Source organism: Heterocephalus glaber, unplaced genomic scaffold, assembly GCF_053883595.1.
Source record: "Heterocephalus glaber isolate CG9 unplaced genomic scaffold, H.glaber_assembly_v1.0 deba00001572, whole genome shotgun sequence".
NCBI classification, from domain to species: Eukaryota; Metazoa; Chordata; class Mammalia; order Rodentia; family Bathyergidae; genus Heterocephalus; species Heterocephalus glaber.
Genome location: NW_028258357.1, coordinates 2,365,398 through 2,384,932, shown reverse-complemented (window position 1 = coordinate 2,384,932; position 19,535 = coordinate 2,365,398). Strand labels below are relative to the sequence as shown.

Genomic DNA, 19,535 nt, shown 5'->3' with positions numbered 1-19,535 from the left:
AGAATAAAAATATTAGAGGATACATTTTGGTCTTCCGCAGAAATGCCAATATACCATCATGGCAGTCAACATCATTCATAAAGTGATTCTTACAAATATTCTTAGGCACTGTCCTGACCATGATATAGTTATTTTTTCCAGATATATACAGTCTATATTTCCATTGACAACCACTTTCACTCTATTTCCAAAAAAATATGAATTGAGTTAAACTATATTAAAGCAGATTAAACTATATGAATAAACTATATTAAAGTAGTTAAAGATAACTACATAATAAAAAATCAAGGATACAATATTTATAAATCACACTTTTTAATTATGGTTATTCAAAATATTGAGACTTTGAAAATAATGTATTTCCTGTACTTGAAGAATGAGAAAGCATATATTATATATCACTATCTGCTATACACTTAGCATTTATCTACTTATTTATCAAACACATACACAACCCAAGGTACACAGCAGGCACTGTCCTAAGCTTTATGAATAGGAACTTATACAGTCATCTCAATGTTTAAAAAGTTGAACAACAAAAAAAGCAAAGATAATTTTAAGTTAAATTAAGTTGAATAATTTTAAGTAATATGGATTAAAGTTGACATTTGTGAAAATCAGTTGATGGTATGCGTATTCATACTAATTTTTATTGTAGAGTTATTACTTTGATGCTTCTCAAAATCAATGACCTCTTCACTGAAATATTATCAAAGTATTCACAAAAGTAAAAAACGTGGATGGCATAAATTCTCTTTTAAATGAAAACAAAAAGCCACTCTAAAACCAAAATTCAAACAAACAAATTCCTAGCAGATAATCTGGATTTGTTATTCACAGTTGTGGAGGAAAAGGCATTTTCTCCATGTATAACTAAGAGATCAGGAAACTGATTTTGAATCTCCTTCAAATTCTCCCATTTTATGTTCCTACGGTGTGACCATGAAAATATCTCAAGCACTAGGATGAAGGTTTCACTCTGATTATGAATTTATAAGAACCTCGAAAGTCTTTTATAATCTATTATGTCTCTGATTATTCAATTGTAAACAAATCAAAATAACAAAAACTAAAGATGGCTGATAAAACCACAGTGTAGTCAGGAAATTAAAAGTGTTTAAGACTCACTTCATAACATTGACAACCTTGGTACACCCTAGAAAAAAGTCACAAGTTATTTTAGTATGCATATTAAATACTATATTCGCCAAAATACTTATAGTGTTACAGTTTTATTCTATAATAGTGTGTAATTAATTTTCCTACTTTTGTTTTTCTGGAAAGTCGAAGACACTACTGCTTTTTGCATGTATTTTCATCACTATTTTATACAGCATGTAACTTCCTAAATTATCAGCCCTGAAAATAAGAACTTTCTGAATTTCAGTCTTTTTATTATATTATCATTAGGACTACACATGTAGGGTTTTTTTGTGTTAAGTCACAACTCCTATATGTGTTGTGCATTATTCAATTCAGCAATTGTTTCAGTGTGATTGACATATACCATATATATATATCATATATATATATATGATATACATTTTGGGTTTTATAATGCTAATTTATACCCTAATTAAATTGTAAGTTTTTTAAGGATACAACCCCTTTCTGATGTTTGGGATTTTTTTTCCTTTACACACCTAGTGAAGTCTATCACTGAAAGAAAATGCTTAAATATTAGCCTATTTTACAAAGAGTTCCTCTCCCTAGAATGTATCAAAGTCATACAGAGTTAAAAGCATTTAAGATGTGCATCCTCGCACTACACCATGCACAGACATGGTTACTAGTTGACCCTGCCCCTCCATAAAATGTCTTCATCTTTTCCTAACTCTCTAGATCTGATGCATTCTTCCATAATATGCTAAGATAAAATCCATCCTGGGCTAGCTAGGTGCGGCACACACCTGTAATCTCAGCCACACAGGAGACTGTGGTAGAAGGATCCCAAGTCTAGGTCAGCCAGGAAAACTGAGCCACATCCTGACTCAAAACAAAAAGGGCAGGGGATGTAGCTTGATGGTACCAGTCCTAGCTTAGTCTGCACAAGGCCCTGGGTTCAGATCTCCAATACAAGAAAAAAAATTTAACCTGATTTATTCAAACTATATTGTATCTTCAAACTTCACACAAACCACAGAGGTGTTCCCTTCTACATTTAGAAGGCAATGTCTTTGACACAAAGAACAGTAAAACCTTTGAATGCCAGCAAAAAGCGTCCCGTCACAGCTTAGCACTTCACTGACAGCATGAACCCGGACCATTTCCTTAACTCTTGTGAAGCCCCTTTTCTTCAACTGCTTGACAGTAGGGAGCTGATCAAATAATGTGATTCACCTTCTCTCTCTTGCTTGTAAGAGGGAGAAAAGAAGGAAGCATTGCACCTTTACAGCTTTCAACTACACAACACAAAACCAGCTTACCATGGTGACTTAATTCAGACATCATGGTTAGCCAATTTTCAGCCTTTGATGTTTTACAACTTACTCCAAGTATTCCTTTTGATCATTTATTTACACATTAGACCCATCTGTGTTATAACCGCACCACATAAATGGCATTACAGAGAGGTGGATTCAAGTCAAAACATCAGCAATTTTAAGAATGGCTTGATTCAAATAATTGACATCATTTTTCAATACATGCAATAGTTAAGAGAATTAGAGCTTCTTAAAATCTACTCTAGTTTTAAAATGGACATACAAAATTTAAGATTTAGTATGTTGATCAAACCCATAAATCATCAGAGAAAAAAAGGACTGAATTTCAGATACTAATACTTCACAAATATGGACAGGGCTCCAGGCAATGTGCATGAAAGCTTCTCACAGATTTGGTCACCAAAGAAATATTCCATTCCCAAGTAAGCAAGAGTGTATGTTACAGGGTCGTGTCACAGAGAATTTCAAATAGCTCATCAGGCAGGCCACGTACATTCAACCAGAGGGAAAAGAAAAATCAGTCCAGCCAGTAATTAAGAAATACTTTGTACCCCCACCAAAGATGTGCAATGATTTGAAGCAAATGTTGCTGCATAATTACATATGAACATAATTGAAGCTCTCCATCTCCGCAACTCGTCCTTTTATGTGAGTAAATGATTCGAAATGGAATGCAAAATTAAAAATATCTTTTTAAAGCACATCATTAAAATTATACTTTGGACTCCAAAACTTAGCAGAGAACAAGAAAAAATCTTCAGAGCACAGAGGGAAAAGATGGAAAAGTAGCACCAAGTCAAAAACTAAAAGACTATGTATACAATAAAGCCTTTATTGGAACATCAGTTTAGAATTCTTAAACTGTAATGTAAGAAAACAGCATGTCAGTGTGCTACTTCATATATTTCTATCATAATTACCATTTTGCTATAAAATCTCCATATGAATAAAGGATAGGATATATATATTACCGTTACCAAAGCTCAAACCAGAAGGAGGCTCCTTTACCAACTTCTACTACTGGATAAAAAGACATTTAAATCATGTTTCAGATTAGATTATTGAATTTGAATGTTATTTTTTAAAATGAAATTTGACCAACATGGTGTGTGTAAATTTATCCAAATTCAGCATTCTCTGCCCTTTCCCACTGATTTCATCACTCTGAAATAACTTTTTGAAGCTATTACCATAGCTTCAAATTTTAAGTCATTATCATTTATTTATTTGTGCTCTGTTTCACTTACTGGTATTGAAGAAACTTGGGTAATCTCCAGCAACTTGGTAGGGCTTTTGTTTGTTTTTTCCTGTTACAGAATGAAAAAACTGGGAAGACAAAAATATTAAAGAAAGACAACCAAACTATAAAACTTGAAACAGATATAACAAAATATATTAGAGAAAAATTTGTTTCCTAAGGTTGTCTTCCATAAAGTAACCTTTGTGATTATTTGAATAATTATATTTACATTGCATATGTAAAAATACATATTTGAGAAATATGAGGCTTTTTTGTTTCTTGTGGGTTTTATTACAATACACAGTAAGTTTCTTCTTTCCCTCATTTTATCAAGTTGGGGAGATAGTAGACAGACTGTCTAGAAGAGAAGAGAAAAGGAAGCAATTACCTATATAATACATGAAAAGCAGCAAAGGCAGCACCAGTGACAGGAAAACTACTCACAAAGAACTGAAAACACTTTGTTCAATTGAAAAATCGAAGCTGCTTTCAAAGCAGCCTCATCATTCCCCACATCTCTTGGCGCTGCAGGTTTTCTCTCACCCCTCTGTGGCTCACTGAATCTGGGAGTTGTGCCTGCCTTCCCATTCAGGTTCAGCGGGAAAATGAGAAAAGTGGACACCTCCATCACGTTTCTAGATGCTTTTGTCCCATATAGAATCTGGTGCTGTAAATAGCTCAACTTTTCTTTGTCTTTTGGTGGTGTTACTGGGAATGGATCCCAAGGCTCTCACACTAAGCTACAGCCCCAGCCTTTTTAGTTTTGTATTTTGATTTACTAAATTGCCCAAGCTGTGCTCGAACTTGTGATTCTCTTGACTCCTCCCACCCCCGTTTCAGAAGGCTGGGATTATAGGTCTATCCCACCACTCCTTGCTTCAATTTTTTTTTTTTTCAAATAAAGCTTACCTCAGACATCAGTCAACTCTGAAGCAATTTATGGAAGTTTTTCTAGGTTCCTATCTCCTTTGTCACAGGAAGGATTATGTCATAGTGAAACATACACAGTAGCTTCTGAGCTGCTTATATATCTATAATAGATTATTTTCTTCAAAATGATCCCATGAATAATTAGTTTCTCCCTTACTTAACTGGGATGGTTAAAATGTAAATACTGCACTGGCTTCCTGTTCCTGGCCTCCTACGCCAACTCTGCAGAATCCTGGTAATCCCACAGGCATGTCTCAGGCTGAGTTTGAGAAAGCTGCTGAGGAGGTTAAGCACCTCAAGACCCAGCCAACAGACCAAGAGATGTTGTTCATTTACAGCCACTACAAACAAGCCACTGTGGGCAACATAAATACAGAGCGGCCTGGGATGTTGGACCTCAAAGGCAAAGCCAAATGGGATGGCTGGAACCACCTGAAAGGGACTTCCAAGGAAAGTGCCATGAAAGCTTACATCGACAAAGTAGAAGAGCTAAAGAACAAACACGGAATGTAACAGACTGGATTTGGTCACGAGCCACATGTTTAACCTAAAACTATGTAATGCCTTGTTTTTTCTAATACTGTGGGTGATGTGAAATTAGTCGGTTACTCTAGGTTCTCAGGGTGTACCAGGATGTTTCTCTAACAGTTTAGGAGCAGGAATAGTCACTGATCTCTTCCTTCCCCAGTAGTTTTTATCTGAAATCAATTCAAATATATTTTTTACTTGAAAAAAAAATGTAAATACTGATTTTGATGGTCACAAATCATACTATCTACAGTATTCACTATGAACATCCTAGTAAACAGCAATTTTCCACACTATATAATTTTATTAAATTTTTACAAGCATGACATTCCTATTAACATTTTTGGTAATCCAGTCTACACCCTTTCTTTACATAAAATACTGGCCTCATATCTCCTTTGCATACACTGATATATATGTGATATAAATTAACTTTCACTCACAGAACCTAAATGACATTTCATTTTGATTCATTCAGCACATTTTTCTTGAGTGCTTGTTATGTGCTAAATACACTGGTAAGTGAAATACAGAACAATAGTGACCCAAATTATTATCATCAATGGTGTGTATGTTTATTAGTGTATCAAGGTTCCATTCTGACCTAGCCTGAGCACTAAACCTCAATATTAATAAAGAGAACTATGCACTCAGCTGTTAAATAAATTACTGTATTTCCTCTTTTCAAAGACCAAGTGTCTATAATACAAACCATAAGACCCATACAGAATATTTGCTATTTAAGAGATGGAATAACACCTAGCACCAGGTTAGGACTTAATAATTTAATACTTACACACTATCCTTTTTTTCTGGGGAGGGGTAGGGTCTCAACATGTAATCCAGGCTGGACCTGAACTCACTACGTAGCCCAGGTTGGGCTCCAACTCATGGTCCTCAGGCCTCAACCTCCCAAGTGCTAGGATTATGAATATGTGCCACAAATCATTCTTTCTCTGTCTTTAGAGGAAGGGAATGAGCAGAGGTAAGACACAAAAGAAGTACTATATTTGTACATTACATTCAAATATCATGATGATACTGAATAATATGAAAGATAAACCTAATATACTTCAATTACAAAAGTAAATATGGAGCACATTTAGATGAGATTTCCTACTAGCTTATTAAATTAAATGTTTCAGAATATAAAATAATATTAAAAAGAATTGATATATGAAAGGTATCATTTTTCAGAAACAATAGAAGAAGAAGTATCACAGATGAATTTCAGTCCCATCAAAAAACCCACAGAAGTGAAAGGTAAAAATGTTCAAAATACTCTAGTTTCTTTTAATACGATTTCAAAGGAGCCTTTTAAAATATTCTCCGCCCTCTTTCTCTCTTGTCTCTTTTCTAGCATTTTTTCCCACACCTGCCTACAGACTGGGGTCACTCTCAGGCTGTGTAAAGATTAGGAGATAATTTATTTGCTCATGGCTAGACTACCCCATGGAAAATGAATACCACACTGCAACATGCCCGGCTATTTTAAGAATAAATGACTACCCTGCAGCAGGACAGTCACAAGCATTTTATAAAACTATTTCAGGAATACATCACCTACTTTTATTCTGCTCCACAATGGCACATTTATTATAACTGATGAATTCAAAGGCCATAGTTTACCTTAAGGTTTACTCTTGGTGTTATACATTCTATAGGTTTTGACAAAGGTACACATAATGTACACATAATGAAATGAATCCATTATAGTATCACACGAAGAGTTTCACTGCTATACGAATTTCTCTGCTCCACCTATTCATCGTCTCTCTTTTTCCTAACTCTTGTACCTGCTGATCTTTTTTACTGCCTCCACAGTTTTATCTTTTCCAGAGTGTGATATAGTTGGAATCATAGTAGCCTTTTCTGATTGGAAGCTTTCACCTAATACTATGCACATAGCTATCTCCATGTCTTCTCTTGGCTTGATAAATGAATTCTTTACAGCACTGAATAATGTTACATTCTACTACAGTAATTTGATGAAAATTTTACAGCAGCTTACAAGAGATACAAGGCAAAGGGCACATGTGTGTGTCTGTGTGTGTGTGTGTGTGTGTGTGTGTATACACGCACACACTGGGAACCAAACCCAGGGTTTTGTTCAGGTTGGGCAAGTTCTCTATAACTCCACTGTATCCCTACTCCCTATTATCTTTTTTGTAAACTTTTATGATTCCTTCATATAACATGTATCTAGTAAATAATCTGTTGAATGTACTACTGAAAAAATAAGCATAAAAATGAAGTTCCTTAATTCTTCTAAGGCTCATTTTCCTCATGGGTAAAATGAAACAAACACTTTCCTCATAATACCATATGAGAATCAGAAGACTCTACTTAAGAAACCAACTGCCAATAGTCATCATTTCCATGAACTGGCAATTAAAATAATATTTTCAACATTGGGTCATGAGTCTTCTAGTTCTAGGAACATAGAAGTGGTAAAGGAAAGTCGAGGCAGGCTAGGGTAAGATGTTCTTGTTATGCAATTTAAGAAGCACTTACTCTCCTGTGTCCTGTGTTAAGATTCAAAGAATTTTCAATAGACTAGTAAAAAGAATGTATTTGAATACACAAACTTAATATCTAGGTCCATGAATCAGGTGCAACAGTGAAAGATGAGGGAGTTCTAGTTTACTAGAAGAAAATATGAGTTCTCATTATTCACAAGATTATTAATGATCAGTGTTACTTGTGATAAAGAAACTTATGTGAACAAATATCTGAAATATAAATGTAGTTACATTAGAAGGCAATATTAGATTATCAGCAAAGTCTAGTTCTGAATACCCATGTCTAAAGGGATCCTGATAAACTGGGAGCTATATAGAAGAATATCAGAAGAATACAGGATCTCCAAACTGTGATATCTGAACAGCTTGAAAATGAGAGAAGTTGAGTCAGATAATGAGCCACACAGTTACGTCAGATAATGAGCCTAATTTCTAGGACAGAGTGTAAAGTTGCAAGGAAGAAAACGATCCTTTGATTCAACAAGTTTTCTAATAATTAGGGTTGTTCAAGAATCAAAGAAATTGTGTACTATGGTAGTAGCCTCCATTTTGAAGGAACTATTCAAACAGACTGGGTTACTTCTTTTATTTCTCCTTCATTCCTTCCTTTCTCATTCCTTCCGCCCCCTTCCCACCCTCCCTCCCTCCTCTCCTTCCTCACTCTCTCCCCTTCTCACAGTACTGGGGATTAAATGCAGGCAGAGCCTTCCCACTGATCTAGTCATTTTTTTAAAAAATTTGAGGCAGGTCTTGGTAAGTGGCTAAATTGCCCAGGCTGCGTGTGAACTTGTGGTCCTCTTGCCTCACCCCCTAGGGTGCTGGGATTACAGTCATGCTTCACCACGGCTAGCCGCTCAATGACAATTTCTAATCAATACCATAGCTGCGACAGAACAAGAATTTTCTTCATATATGTAATGTAATAACTAATTCTAAAAACAGAGTGAAGAATGTCCTTTAGGTCTAATTCTTAGGAAAAGTTAGATCTGAACCTTTTAATGAATTTGGTCCATAAAGTATCTTTACACAGCAATGTGTTTTAAAAATGCGTGATATTGGTTAAGAAAGCATATCCATTACAATTGTTTTGCATGTGAGATGAAGACTAAGGCTGTATAGTTGGCATCACGTGAGATACTTTTTGCTTTTCTGTTAAATAAACTTAGAATAAGCTTATAGTCCAAGAGCTTGAAACAAGCCTCAATCTACATAAAAGTCTAATAGGCTGAGAATAAGAGAGTAAGTAAAGTTATTGAAAAGTTTAGAAAACGATTTACCATCTCACAGTGCTCATTAAAGAACCATTAGTGGACATTGCCTCGCTAAATATTTTGGAGACTCAGAGTAGGGACAGCTTTTTCTTGATACCTTTACACATGAAATGAGCACAGACACTTCCATCTACATCCATGCTCATGTTACTAATGACCTAGAGAACCTTGCAATTGACGTTTCTGTTGGATGCCAATCTATGGCACATGGCCAAGTGCACAGGAAGACAGAGGCAAAATTTTGTGATGTGTCTGTTTGAGAAGGATGGAAACATTAAAATTAAGTCATCCATCATTTCTGAGACCTCTCATAAGAAGCAGTTTTAATTGGCAAAGACTCATTATGGAAATTTTACACTGAGAAGAGAAGACTACAACATGAGCAAGAGCAAAATGAATTACAGTTTTTATAAGATACATCATCTGGCATGTATTTGGAGTTCTGCTCTGTAGCTGATTATTTTTAAAATATTAAAACTCATCAGTGGTTCTATGGCAATTATACAGAAAATTAAAAAATAAAACAGATCTTGGAGTACAGAAGTCATAATTCCATTTCTAAGAAATGCATCACTGTTTTTATAAGAAAAGATGACAGACAAGCACTGAATGATATGAAACAAGGCAGGAAATCAGGGATATAATTCTTATCATAAAAATATAAGCAAAACTCGAGCTCATTTCCCTGTTTAAGGTGAAAAGTAAAATATGCTGCCTGATATAAAATGGTTAATACCACCCATATACAAAAGACAGAAGTTAGAGTCCTAAATTTTTCCACTACCACCAAGGTCAATAAGTACATCCAAGAACAAATGTGTATGCCAGGAAGCCTGAACCTGCCCGTGTGAAGCAACAAGAGTTAAAAAGCTAAGTTACCAGGGTAATCTAATCAACTCAGGTTCTGCGGGACAAAGGAAAGCCCATAATATGAAGTAACTGAAGTGGCAGTTTCTTATTTTATGGCCTCCCTGTGCCCTCTTTCACAAAGGAAAGAGACAAAATAAAGACACAAATGACCTAATGAATAACAGTGCAGAATATGATTCACACAAACCATTGGTAGTAAACACTAATACACCCAAAGTGATTCTTTTATTCCTTTGCCAAGGGCAATAGATTTTAATAGCACAAATGGACCCTTCTGACATTCTACATTCAAAAATTATTACAGGACACAGACCAAACTGTATCAAACAGAACTGAGCTACAGGCTCCACTCCTGAAAGACTATCTCATAACAATAAAATAAACACACAATGGCTCTGGGGAAAGGAGAAAACTTCTTAGATACCAGATAAAAAGTATAAAGTAGACTTTCATAAGATAAAGAAAAATTTTTATTGGTAAACAGTACTAAGTTATAGTTCAAAGAAATGATTTGGTGTTCTATTGCACAGTGGGGTGACCATAAATGATAATATACCATATATTTTTAAAAGGCTCAGAAAAGGATTATGAATATCTTTACCACAAAGAAAGAATGTGTTTAAGAAAAGTGTTTACCCAGTTTCTACAAGTAAATGAAAATGCCAGTACAACATACAGGAATCTATGGGACACAATGAAAGCAGTTCTACATAGGAAATTCATAGCAGTGAATGCCAATACTAGGAAAACAGAGAAAACTCAGATAAATAACCTAATGCAGAACCTCAAGCTCCTAGAAAAAGTAGAGCATAATGAATCCAAAGCTCGCACAAGAGAGGAAATTATAAAGATCAGGGCAGAAATCAATTCAATGGAGACTAAGAGAATAATACAAAAAAATCAATAAATCAAAGAGTCGGTTTTTTGAGACAATAAATAAAATCGATAAACCTTTAGCCAACCTTATCAGAAAAAGGAAAGAAAAGGCACAAATACATGCAATTAAGAATGAAAAAGGTGAAGTCACAAAAGATCCAACAGAAATCCAGAGGATCATCAATATCTACTTTGAGAACCTCTACTCCAATAAAATGGAAAACACAAAAGAAATGGGCAGATTCCTAGATACATACGAATTGCCAAAGTTAAATGAAGAAGATATAGAAATTCTAAACACCTCAATTACATTCAGTGAAACTGAAAATGTAACAAAATATTTACCAACAAAGAAAAGCCCAGGTCCAGATGGCTTCACTGCTGAATTTTACAAGACATTTAAAGAAGAACTAATGCCATTACTCTTTAAACTCATCAAGGAAATTAAAAAGGAAGCAATACTTCCAAATTCATACCTGGAAGTACATGTTACTTTGATTCCAAAACCAGGGAAAGACCCACCCCAAAAAGAGAACTACAGGCCAAACTCCCTAATGAACATAGATGCAAAAATCCACAACAAGATACTGGCAAACAGAATACAGAGGGTCATCAAGATGATTATATGCCCTGCCCAAGTCGGATTTATCCCAGGGATGCAAGGATGGTTCAACATTTGTAAATCAATAAATGTAATACACCATATTAACAGAGTCAAGGACAAAAACCATATGATCATCTCAATAGATGCAGAAAAAGCATTCGACGAAATCCAGCACTCATTCATGATAAAAACCCTACAGAAAATTGAAATAGAAAGTCTTTATCTCAACCTGATTAAGGCTATCTATGAAAAGCCAACAGCCATCATCATACTAAATGGTCAAAAACTTAAAACTTTCACGCTAAAATCAGGACCAAGACAAGGATGCTCACTATCACCACTCCTGTTCAATATAGTTCTGGAAACATTAGCCACAGCAATTAGGAAAGAGAAAGAAATAAAAGGAATAAAGATAGGAAAAGAAGACGTTAAACTGTCATTATTTGCTGATGATATGATACTTTACATAGAAGACCCAAAAAACTCTGCCAAAAGACTTCTTGACTTAATTGACAGATTCGGTAGAGTAGCCAGCTACAAGGTCAACACTCAAAAAACAATAGCCTTCTTGTACACAAATAACAGTCTCAATGAGAGAGAAATTAGGGAAACAATTCCTTTTAAAATAGCATCCAAACAAATGAAATATCTAGGAATCAATCTAATAAAGGAAGCAAAAGACCTCTATGCTGAAAACTACAGCACTCTGAAAAAAGAGATCAAAGAGGATACAAGAAAATGGAAAGACATCCCTTGCTCCTGGGTAGGAAGAACCAATATAGTGAAAATAGCCATACTTCCAAAACTACTATATAGATTCAATGCAATGCCAATTGAAATTCCAACAATATACTTCACGGAACGAGAGAAAACAATCCAAAAATTCATTTGGAACCATAAGAGACCTAGAGTAGCTAAAGCAATTCTAAGCAACAGAGACATGGCTGGGGGTATCACAATCCCCAACTTGAAACTATACTACAAAGCTACTGTGATAAAAACATCATGGTACTGGCAAAGGAACAGAACTGAGGATCAGTGGAATAGATTAGAAGATGCAGAAACAACTCCAGACATACTCAACCACCTCATCTTTGACAAAGGAGCCAACCACCATCATTGAAGGAAAGATGACCTATTTAATAAATGGTGTTGGAAAAACTGTATTTCAACCCGCCAGAGATTGAAACTAGACCCATACCTATCACCATGCACTAAACTAAGATCAAAGTGGATTAAAGATCTAAATATTAAGACAGAAACACTAAACTTGCTGGAAGATAAGTTAGGTAGAACTCTTGAAGACATTGGCACAGGAAAAGACTTCATGAACAAAACCTCAGCAGCACGAGAACTAGCAGAAAGAATCAATGACTGGGATCTCATCTTATTCAAAAGCTTCTGCACTGCAAAAGAAACCACCAACAGAGCTAACAGAAAACCTACAATATGGGAAAAAAATTTTAGCAGCTGTACCTCAGACAACGGACTACTATCTAGAATATATAAAGAATTGAAAAAAATCAGAACCCCCAAATTCAAAGACCGAATTCAAAAATGGGCATCTGAAATGAACAGACATTTCTCAGACAAGCAAGTAAAAGCAGCAAACAAATATATGAAAAAATGTTCAACATCACTGGTCATTCGAGAGATGCAGATGAAAACAACACAGGGATTCCACCTCACCCCAGGAAGAATGGCTGCTATCAAGAAATCAACCAATAACAAATGCTGGCGGGGTTGTGGGGAGAAAGGAAACCTTCTCCATTGCTGGTGGGAGTGCAGACTGGTGCAACCACTGTGGAAGTCAGTATGGAGATACCTCAAAGAACTAGGACTATATCCCATATGACCCAGCTATTCCCCTGCTGGGTATCTTCCCAAAAGAATTAAAAGAATCATACCACAGTGGTATATGTGCAACCATGTTCATAGCAACACAGTTTGTAATAGCTAAAGCTTGGAAACAGTCCAAGTGCCCATCAACTGGAAATTGGATAAAGAAAATATGTGTGTTTTTTAATAAAATGGAGTACTACTCAGCCATAAAGAATGAAAAACTAGGGCCGGGGATTTAGCTCAGTGGTTTTGCTGCCTCCTGCGCAAGTGCAAGGACTCGAGTTTGATCCCCGGTACCAAAAAAAAAAAAAAGAATGAAAAATGAGTCATTTATAGCTAAATGGATGCATATCGAGGCCATACTCTTAAGTGAAATAAATAGGACACACGTGTAAATACCGAACAGTTTCACTAGTGTGAGAAACTGATAGTGTAAACAAGGGTAAAATGATTAAAATGAATAACTGATATTTTGAAATAGGAAAAAAGGTCCAAAGACGAAGGAGTGAAGGGAGGGGAAGGGGAAAGGAAAAGAGGGAAAGGAAAAACTATGAGAAAAGAAAAAAAAATGGAAATGAAATCTATGTAAATAGGGAAGGGCGGAGGGGGTGAAGGGTGCACAGGTAACGGGGAAAAAGAAATAAGAACTAAGATACATCATGTACAGGTACAAACACCCAATGATAAATGTAAACGAATTGTAATTTTAGGTAAAATGTACCAATAAAAGAACTAAAAGAATAAAAAAAGGAAAACTGTTTACCCTTATTTGAACACGATGCAGTATATACAACATGCATCCCAATATCATGTGGTACCCTATAAATAAATAAATATAATATATATGTGTCAATTAAAATAAATAAATAAAAATTACTGAAAGGCAAGGGGATTAGAATTTCTGAATTTTTAATGGGAGAGACAGCACTATTTTCAGAAGTAGCTCTGTTTATTTACTGACCTTTAAGTTCCCCTCCACTCAGCAAATGGATGGAAAACACAGTTTATAACAGAGTTTATGGGCCAAATTGAGTTTTAGTTACATATGCACACAATTCATTGCTAAGGATCTGGTCACATGGCTAAAGTTGACTTCAATGAGTTTCATACATGCAGTCTAGTTGTGAGCCTAAGGAGGAGAATGGTAAGGCCTGGTGTGTTTGACAGAAATTAAATGGTAGTCAGCATAACAAAAACCTTACTGACTGCTGTAGACATTGTGTGCTAGTGATTGAAGCAAGATCCAGACTGATTTTAATGTCATATCATGAAAATGAAGGAATATGTTTTTTCTCCCTTCCCCAAGGAGAGATGCTGCACTTTACCGATTGTGATGTCGGTAGAGGTGGGAAATGGGTGCTTTCATTCATTCAAAAGCAAATTTTTCATTCAGTGTATGAAAGCAACAAGCTTGAATCAAGGGTTCACGTCGGAGAACAGGATGCTAAATGACATAATCTTTCATAACAGAAAGATTCCGAGTCATAGAAAGATTCTGAATGGTACATAATTCAGTAATATCTGTTAAATGAATAGAGGAGTCCTGGTTAATGAATCCCTATCCATCTAAACATCAATAAGTCATCTCAGCATCATTATCAAGTCCTTCTTCTCCCTTTCTCCCCAAGAAGGAGCTTAAAGTATTATCACTGTAAAATAAGATGCTCTTAAGTATTACAAAAATAACATATATATATATATATTGATTTTCTAATAGAACTGCTATATAATTTCTAATATATTGTTTTGTGATCAGAAAACCATCTTACAATACTGACTGTAAAGTTGCTTTATGGTCCAGAATATGATTGATATATATATAAATATTTTATATGTTTATAAAGGATATATATTACTTATTTACAAATTGTGGCAAATCAAAATGCTGAGTGTAGGAAAAAACTCTTGGCTTTTATGATTTTGTTACTTTGTTCACATAATACTCCATATCTAGTTCAAAAGTTCAACTTAAACTATTTCTAGAGTATGGGTTAGAATAAGAAGAAAAGTTTAACTTGCCTAGAAAATGTTTATCCAGTGTTTCTTCCAATGTAGGATTATCTCTCATTTATCCAGTACCTACTAAATATTTCTAGCAATTGGAAATTTGCTAACTTACAAGGCTGGCTTTTCCAGCTTTAGATGACACTAGAGGTCAAAAAAGTCCTTTCTTCCTAATCTTTAGTATCACTTGAAGTAAAAAGAGTAGACTTTTGGTGGGCCCAGTGTAATGGAGCCACCTTTCTCTTCCCATAAGTGCAGGAAGATACTGGGTACATACTCTATTTAATATGAATTTATGCAATGTCTCAGAGGCCAAAGCACTTTAGAAACATTACCAGGATGCAATCTAGCCTTCAGGTTTTTTTGTACACATTTTAGTAGCCATTTAAACCTCTGTGATCCTCAAAGAATTAACAAGCATTATGGTTCCCCCTGATTCAAGGGTGAGGCACACCTGTGGCACTGCATCTATGCAACAAATGAATGTCTCGATTTTAAATGAAGTCTCTGCAAGTGCAGTGTAATTTCACTGAATGAATTTTAGCTACTATCATGTTTGGTAATTTTGAAATGATTTAAGTTTTCCAAATGTTCTGAGGTTTATAGAGGTTTATATATTTTACACCAAGTACAATATTGTATGAACCAAAACTTTTACTTTTCATTTGCAAAATTAACTCAACAAAAATTTGCAAGCACTGTGGAAATCAGTATGGAGATACCTCAAAGAACTAGGACTGGAAGTCCCATTTGACCCAGCTATTCCCCTACTGGGGATCTTCCCCAAAGAATTAAAAAGAATCATACCACAGCAATATATATGTCCACCCATGTTCATAGCAGCACAGTTTGTGATAGCTAAAACTTGGAAACAAATGCCCATCAACTGGAGACTGGATAAAGAAAATGTGGGATTTTTATAAAATGGAGTACTACTCAGCCATAAAGAGTGACGAATTAGAGACATTTATAGCTCAAAGGATGCACATTGAGGCGATACTCTTTAAGTGAAATTAGTATGACACACATGTATAAATACCGAATAGTTTCTCTAGTGTGAGAAACTGAAAGTGTAAATAAGGACTAAAAGGTAAAATAGATAATGTGAAATAGGAAGAAAAGGGGCAAAGGGGATGGGGAAGTAGGAGGGGTAGGGGAAAGGAAAGAAGGGACGGGAATTCATATGAGAGAATGAAAAAATGGAAACAAAGTCTTTGTAAATATGGAGGGATGGAGGGGTTGAAGGGAGGGCAGGGGAAGGGGGAAAAGTAAGAACCATGATAGGGCCAGGGATTTAGCTCAGGGGTTCCGCCGCCAGCCTCACAAGCACAAGGTCCCAAATTCAATCCTTTTAGACACAATTTATTAATCTGTGTAATTTTACATACTTATTTTGTTTATATAATCATTTTCTACTATTAAACAAGTACTACGGTTGGTTACAGAAATGCAAAGATAAGCATGACCTGCTTGCGGAGGAGGAGCTGTGAAGCCCAATAGGATTATGAGAACCCTTGGGAAGTAAAATAAGGAAAAGACTTTCTCAGAATAAACCACTGTTACTCCACCCATGTACAGGTGAAGAATCATCCTGTGTAACTACAGTTAATGAAGCTCATTATTCTCTCCTGGGAACAAAAAGTAATATCTTTCAGGCTGATCCAACACATCAAATATATTGGCTCTATATTTGCAGCGTTACACATTTATTATGCCCTTAAATAAATGTTTTGGCCTACAAATTTTCAACTCTGCTTCTTTCTGGGATACAGTAAGAAAAATGTATTTATCTTGACCAGAACAGATGCCATCATCTGTAAAACCTGAAGAAGTTCTCGTGAGTAAACCACAATAACATTGACTGTTATGATCCCCTTAAAATTCAAAGATGATAGAGAATTCAATTCTTTACCCTAAATGTAAGAGCTGTATTCGGCCTGAAAACATTAAATGTACGATCAGGTCAAGCCTCAGGGGAATTTTTATATTGCTCTAAAATTTATAAAATTAATAGCATGGTATTTTTAAAAGGATGATATTGAATACCTTCAAATATAAGAATCTAACCACTAATCAGTAAAGTTTGAAGGGTTGCCAAAGGCTTGTTAGGCCATACATGGGTTTCTAAGACTGAGACCACACAGGAATCCCAAATAAATCATTACCAAATAATATAAATCAAGGTGTTTTTCAATTACTGATAAACTATAACACTTTACAGAAATCTCAGTGAAATCAGTAGGTACAAGTACCAGCTAGAGAAGCATACACACTACTGTGGGCCAGAAGATGAGAAATAGATAAGGAACAATGAAAACCGACAGTAGATTGTAAAGATTACAAAAGAAAGAGTTCAGAGAAATGACTGTAAGAGTTTAAATCAGTGAAGACAAGAAAATAAAGTAAGGATCTGACTGTTGCATTGAAAGTAAATCTGAAGCACCCCAGAAGTAACCCAAGGAGAACCTGATCTTAGCACTAAGTGCTGGAAGGTGACCCATTCATGGAATAAAGCATAAAAATTTGGGAAGTACATAAACGAGGAGCTTAATTTAACACTGTACACAAGTTCTTAAGAAAACAGTCAAGTCAATGTCTGTCACACATCATTTTCAGAAAATCCCAGTGGTCTTCACTGAGCCAAGAGGCCGTTGTCCCCAGCATCCTCTCCTTCCCTCATGCCCTATACCACAGGGGTGCACTCACCTCTCTTCTCTAGCACCTGTATTTTTGCTCCCATACATATCTCAGCTCTCTCCTGTAGGCAACTAACATTCAGAACTATTTCTCTGTCTCCAAATCTCTCCTGAGGTATAGAGGTGCTTTTCCAAGTGCCCACTAGCTATTTCTATCTGGATTTCACAACAGTACTTGAAAGTGAGCACTTCTAACAACCGACTTCTCATCTTCCTTTTTTAAAAGTTCCTAAACTACATCTGATTATATCTGTTAGGAACATCTTCATTTTCATTTACCACTTCTTGCTTACTCCAATATACATTTGGTTTCAACATCAAACAATGAGATATTTAACTAAAAAAAAAAAATAGAAAAACTAAACTTAGGAATAGGACATTTGCCATGAATATGTGAAAAATTTGTACCTGCTAGTGAGAATAGCTGACTTTTATATTGTTTCATAAGGTTCAGTAAGTAAAAATTGTAAGAGGAAAAGATATTCTGACTTGATGTAACAGAATGACTATTAAAGACACCCAGGAATGTAACAGGCTGCTGTAAGAGTCCCCTGAAAGCATAAGCATGCAACAAGAAACTAGACAGCATCTGCTAGAGATGTTAGAACATTTAAAAATATGTTTTCATAAGTATATATAGCTGATCTCACACACATTAAAAGACAAAAATACTGGAAAACACTATTATCCTGAGATGTAAGAGAATGATAAAAAATCACATTTATAATGTGATAGCAAATATATTAATTGTATACACTAGTTAAATCTAAAAATAGAAAATGAAAATTGCTTATTCAAGGGATAGGATTTTTTTATTATAAAACAAAAGCAAAAAAATTAGACCTACCTGTTTCTTGAATTTAAAAAGAAAACCTAATTCTTAATATTTTTCAAGGCTTTCAAGATTTAAAGAAAAAAAAACAAGAAGGATAAAAAGGATGGGAATAAAGAAAGGAGAGAGCCAGACCAAGTCAGTTAGGAATTACAATCCAATCTCATTTGATCCATTGATTTCAATAAAATTACAAAGCCTTTCTATCACATGTAAAAGATGACCTCTAAATTCTATCTTAACTGGCTTGGACATCGCTATTTTACATGATACACAAAATGTCTGATAGATTAATAAAACTCCATTTGATTCCAGTTCTATCTGTATTTTAAATTGATTTAATGTCACCTTAAATACCTCTTCCACTCAAAAGAGTGGGTTAAATCTGTTGACACGTTCCATTAAATGGACAAGTTCTACTCCATACTCCAAGTTCTGTTATTCCATACAGATTTCCATTTTGGCCACTACTTTAAAATAAACTCCTTACCTCGTATATATGACTTTTTAAAAAACTTCCCAAGACAATTAAGAATTTATGAATCCATTTGTTCGATACAATCACTATTACAGAGAGAAGCATTTAAATGAACATCCAATGACAGCTAATCCAAGCCAACTACAACAACTGATTTCACATCCAGCATGTTTTCAGTAAGTGACATATAGATACTGAGGGGGGAAAATGTACATAAACTCTTCTTCATGCAATTCTAAATTCTTATAATCTACATAATATTGTGAAGCTCTGCATAGTGGCACACACCTATAAACCCAGCACTTTAAGAGGCTGAGGCAGAAAGACTATAAGTTAAAGGCCAGCCTGGGCAATTTAGTAACTCAGCAAAACCCTATCTCAAAATAAAAAAAGAAAAC

At 35.2% G+C, this 19,535-nt stretch overlaps 1 protein-coding gene and 1 pseudogene across 5 annotated transcripts in view; one reads left to right on the top strand and one right to left on the bottom strand.

Moving 5' to 3' along the window:
• Tmtc2 (transmembrane O-mannosyltransferase targeting cadherins 2) overlaps positions 1-19,535 on the bottom strand; it is a 531,775-nt gene that overhangs the window by 258,077 nt on the left and 254,163 nt on the right. Inside the window, exon 2 of one of the 5 annotated variants that reach the window (XM_021246525.2) lies at positions 3,692-3,770. The exons of the other annotated variants lie outside the window; for them this stretch is intronic. Coding sequence (XP_021102184.2) covers positions 3,692-3,770 — 79 coding nt within the window. The remainder of the gene's footprint in view (positions 1-3,691; positions 3,771-19,535) is intronic. 5 annotated transcript variants of the gene reach the window in all.
• On the top strand, positions 4,839-5,260 carry LOC101721594 (acyl-CoA-binding protein pseudogene; annotated as a pseudogene).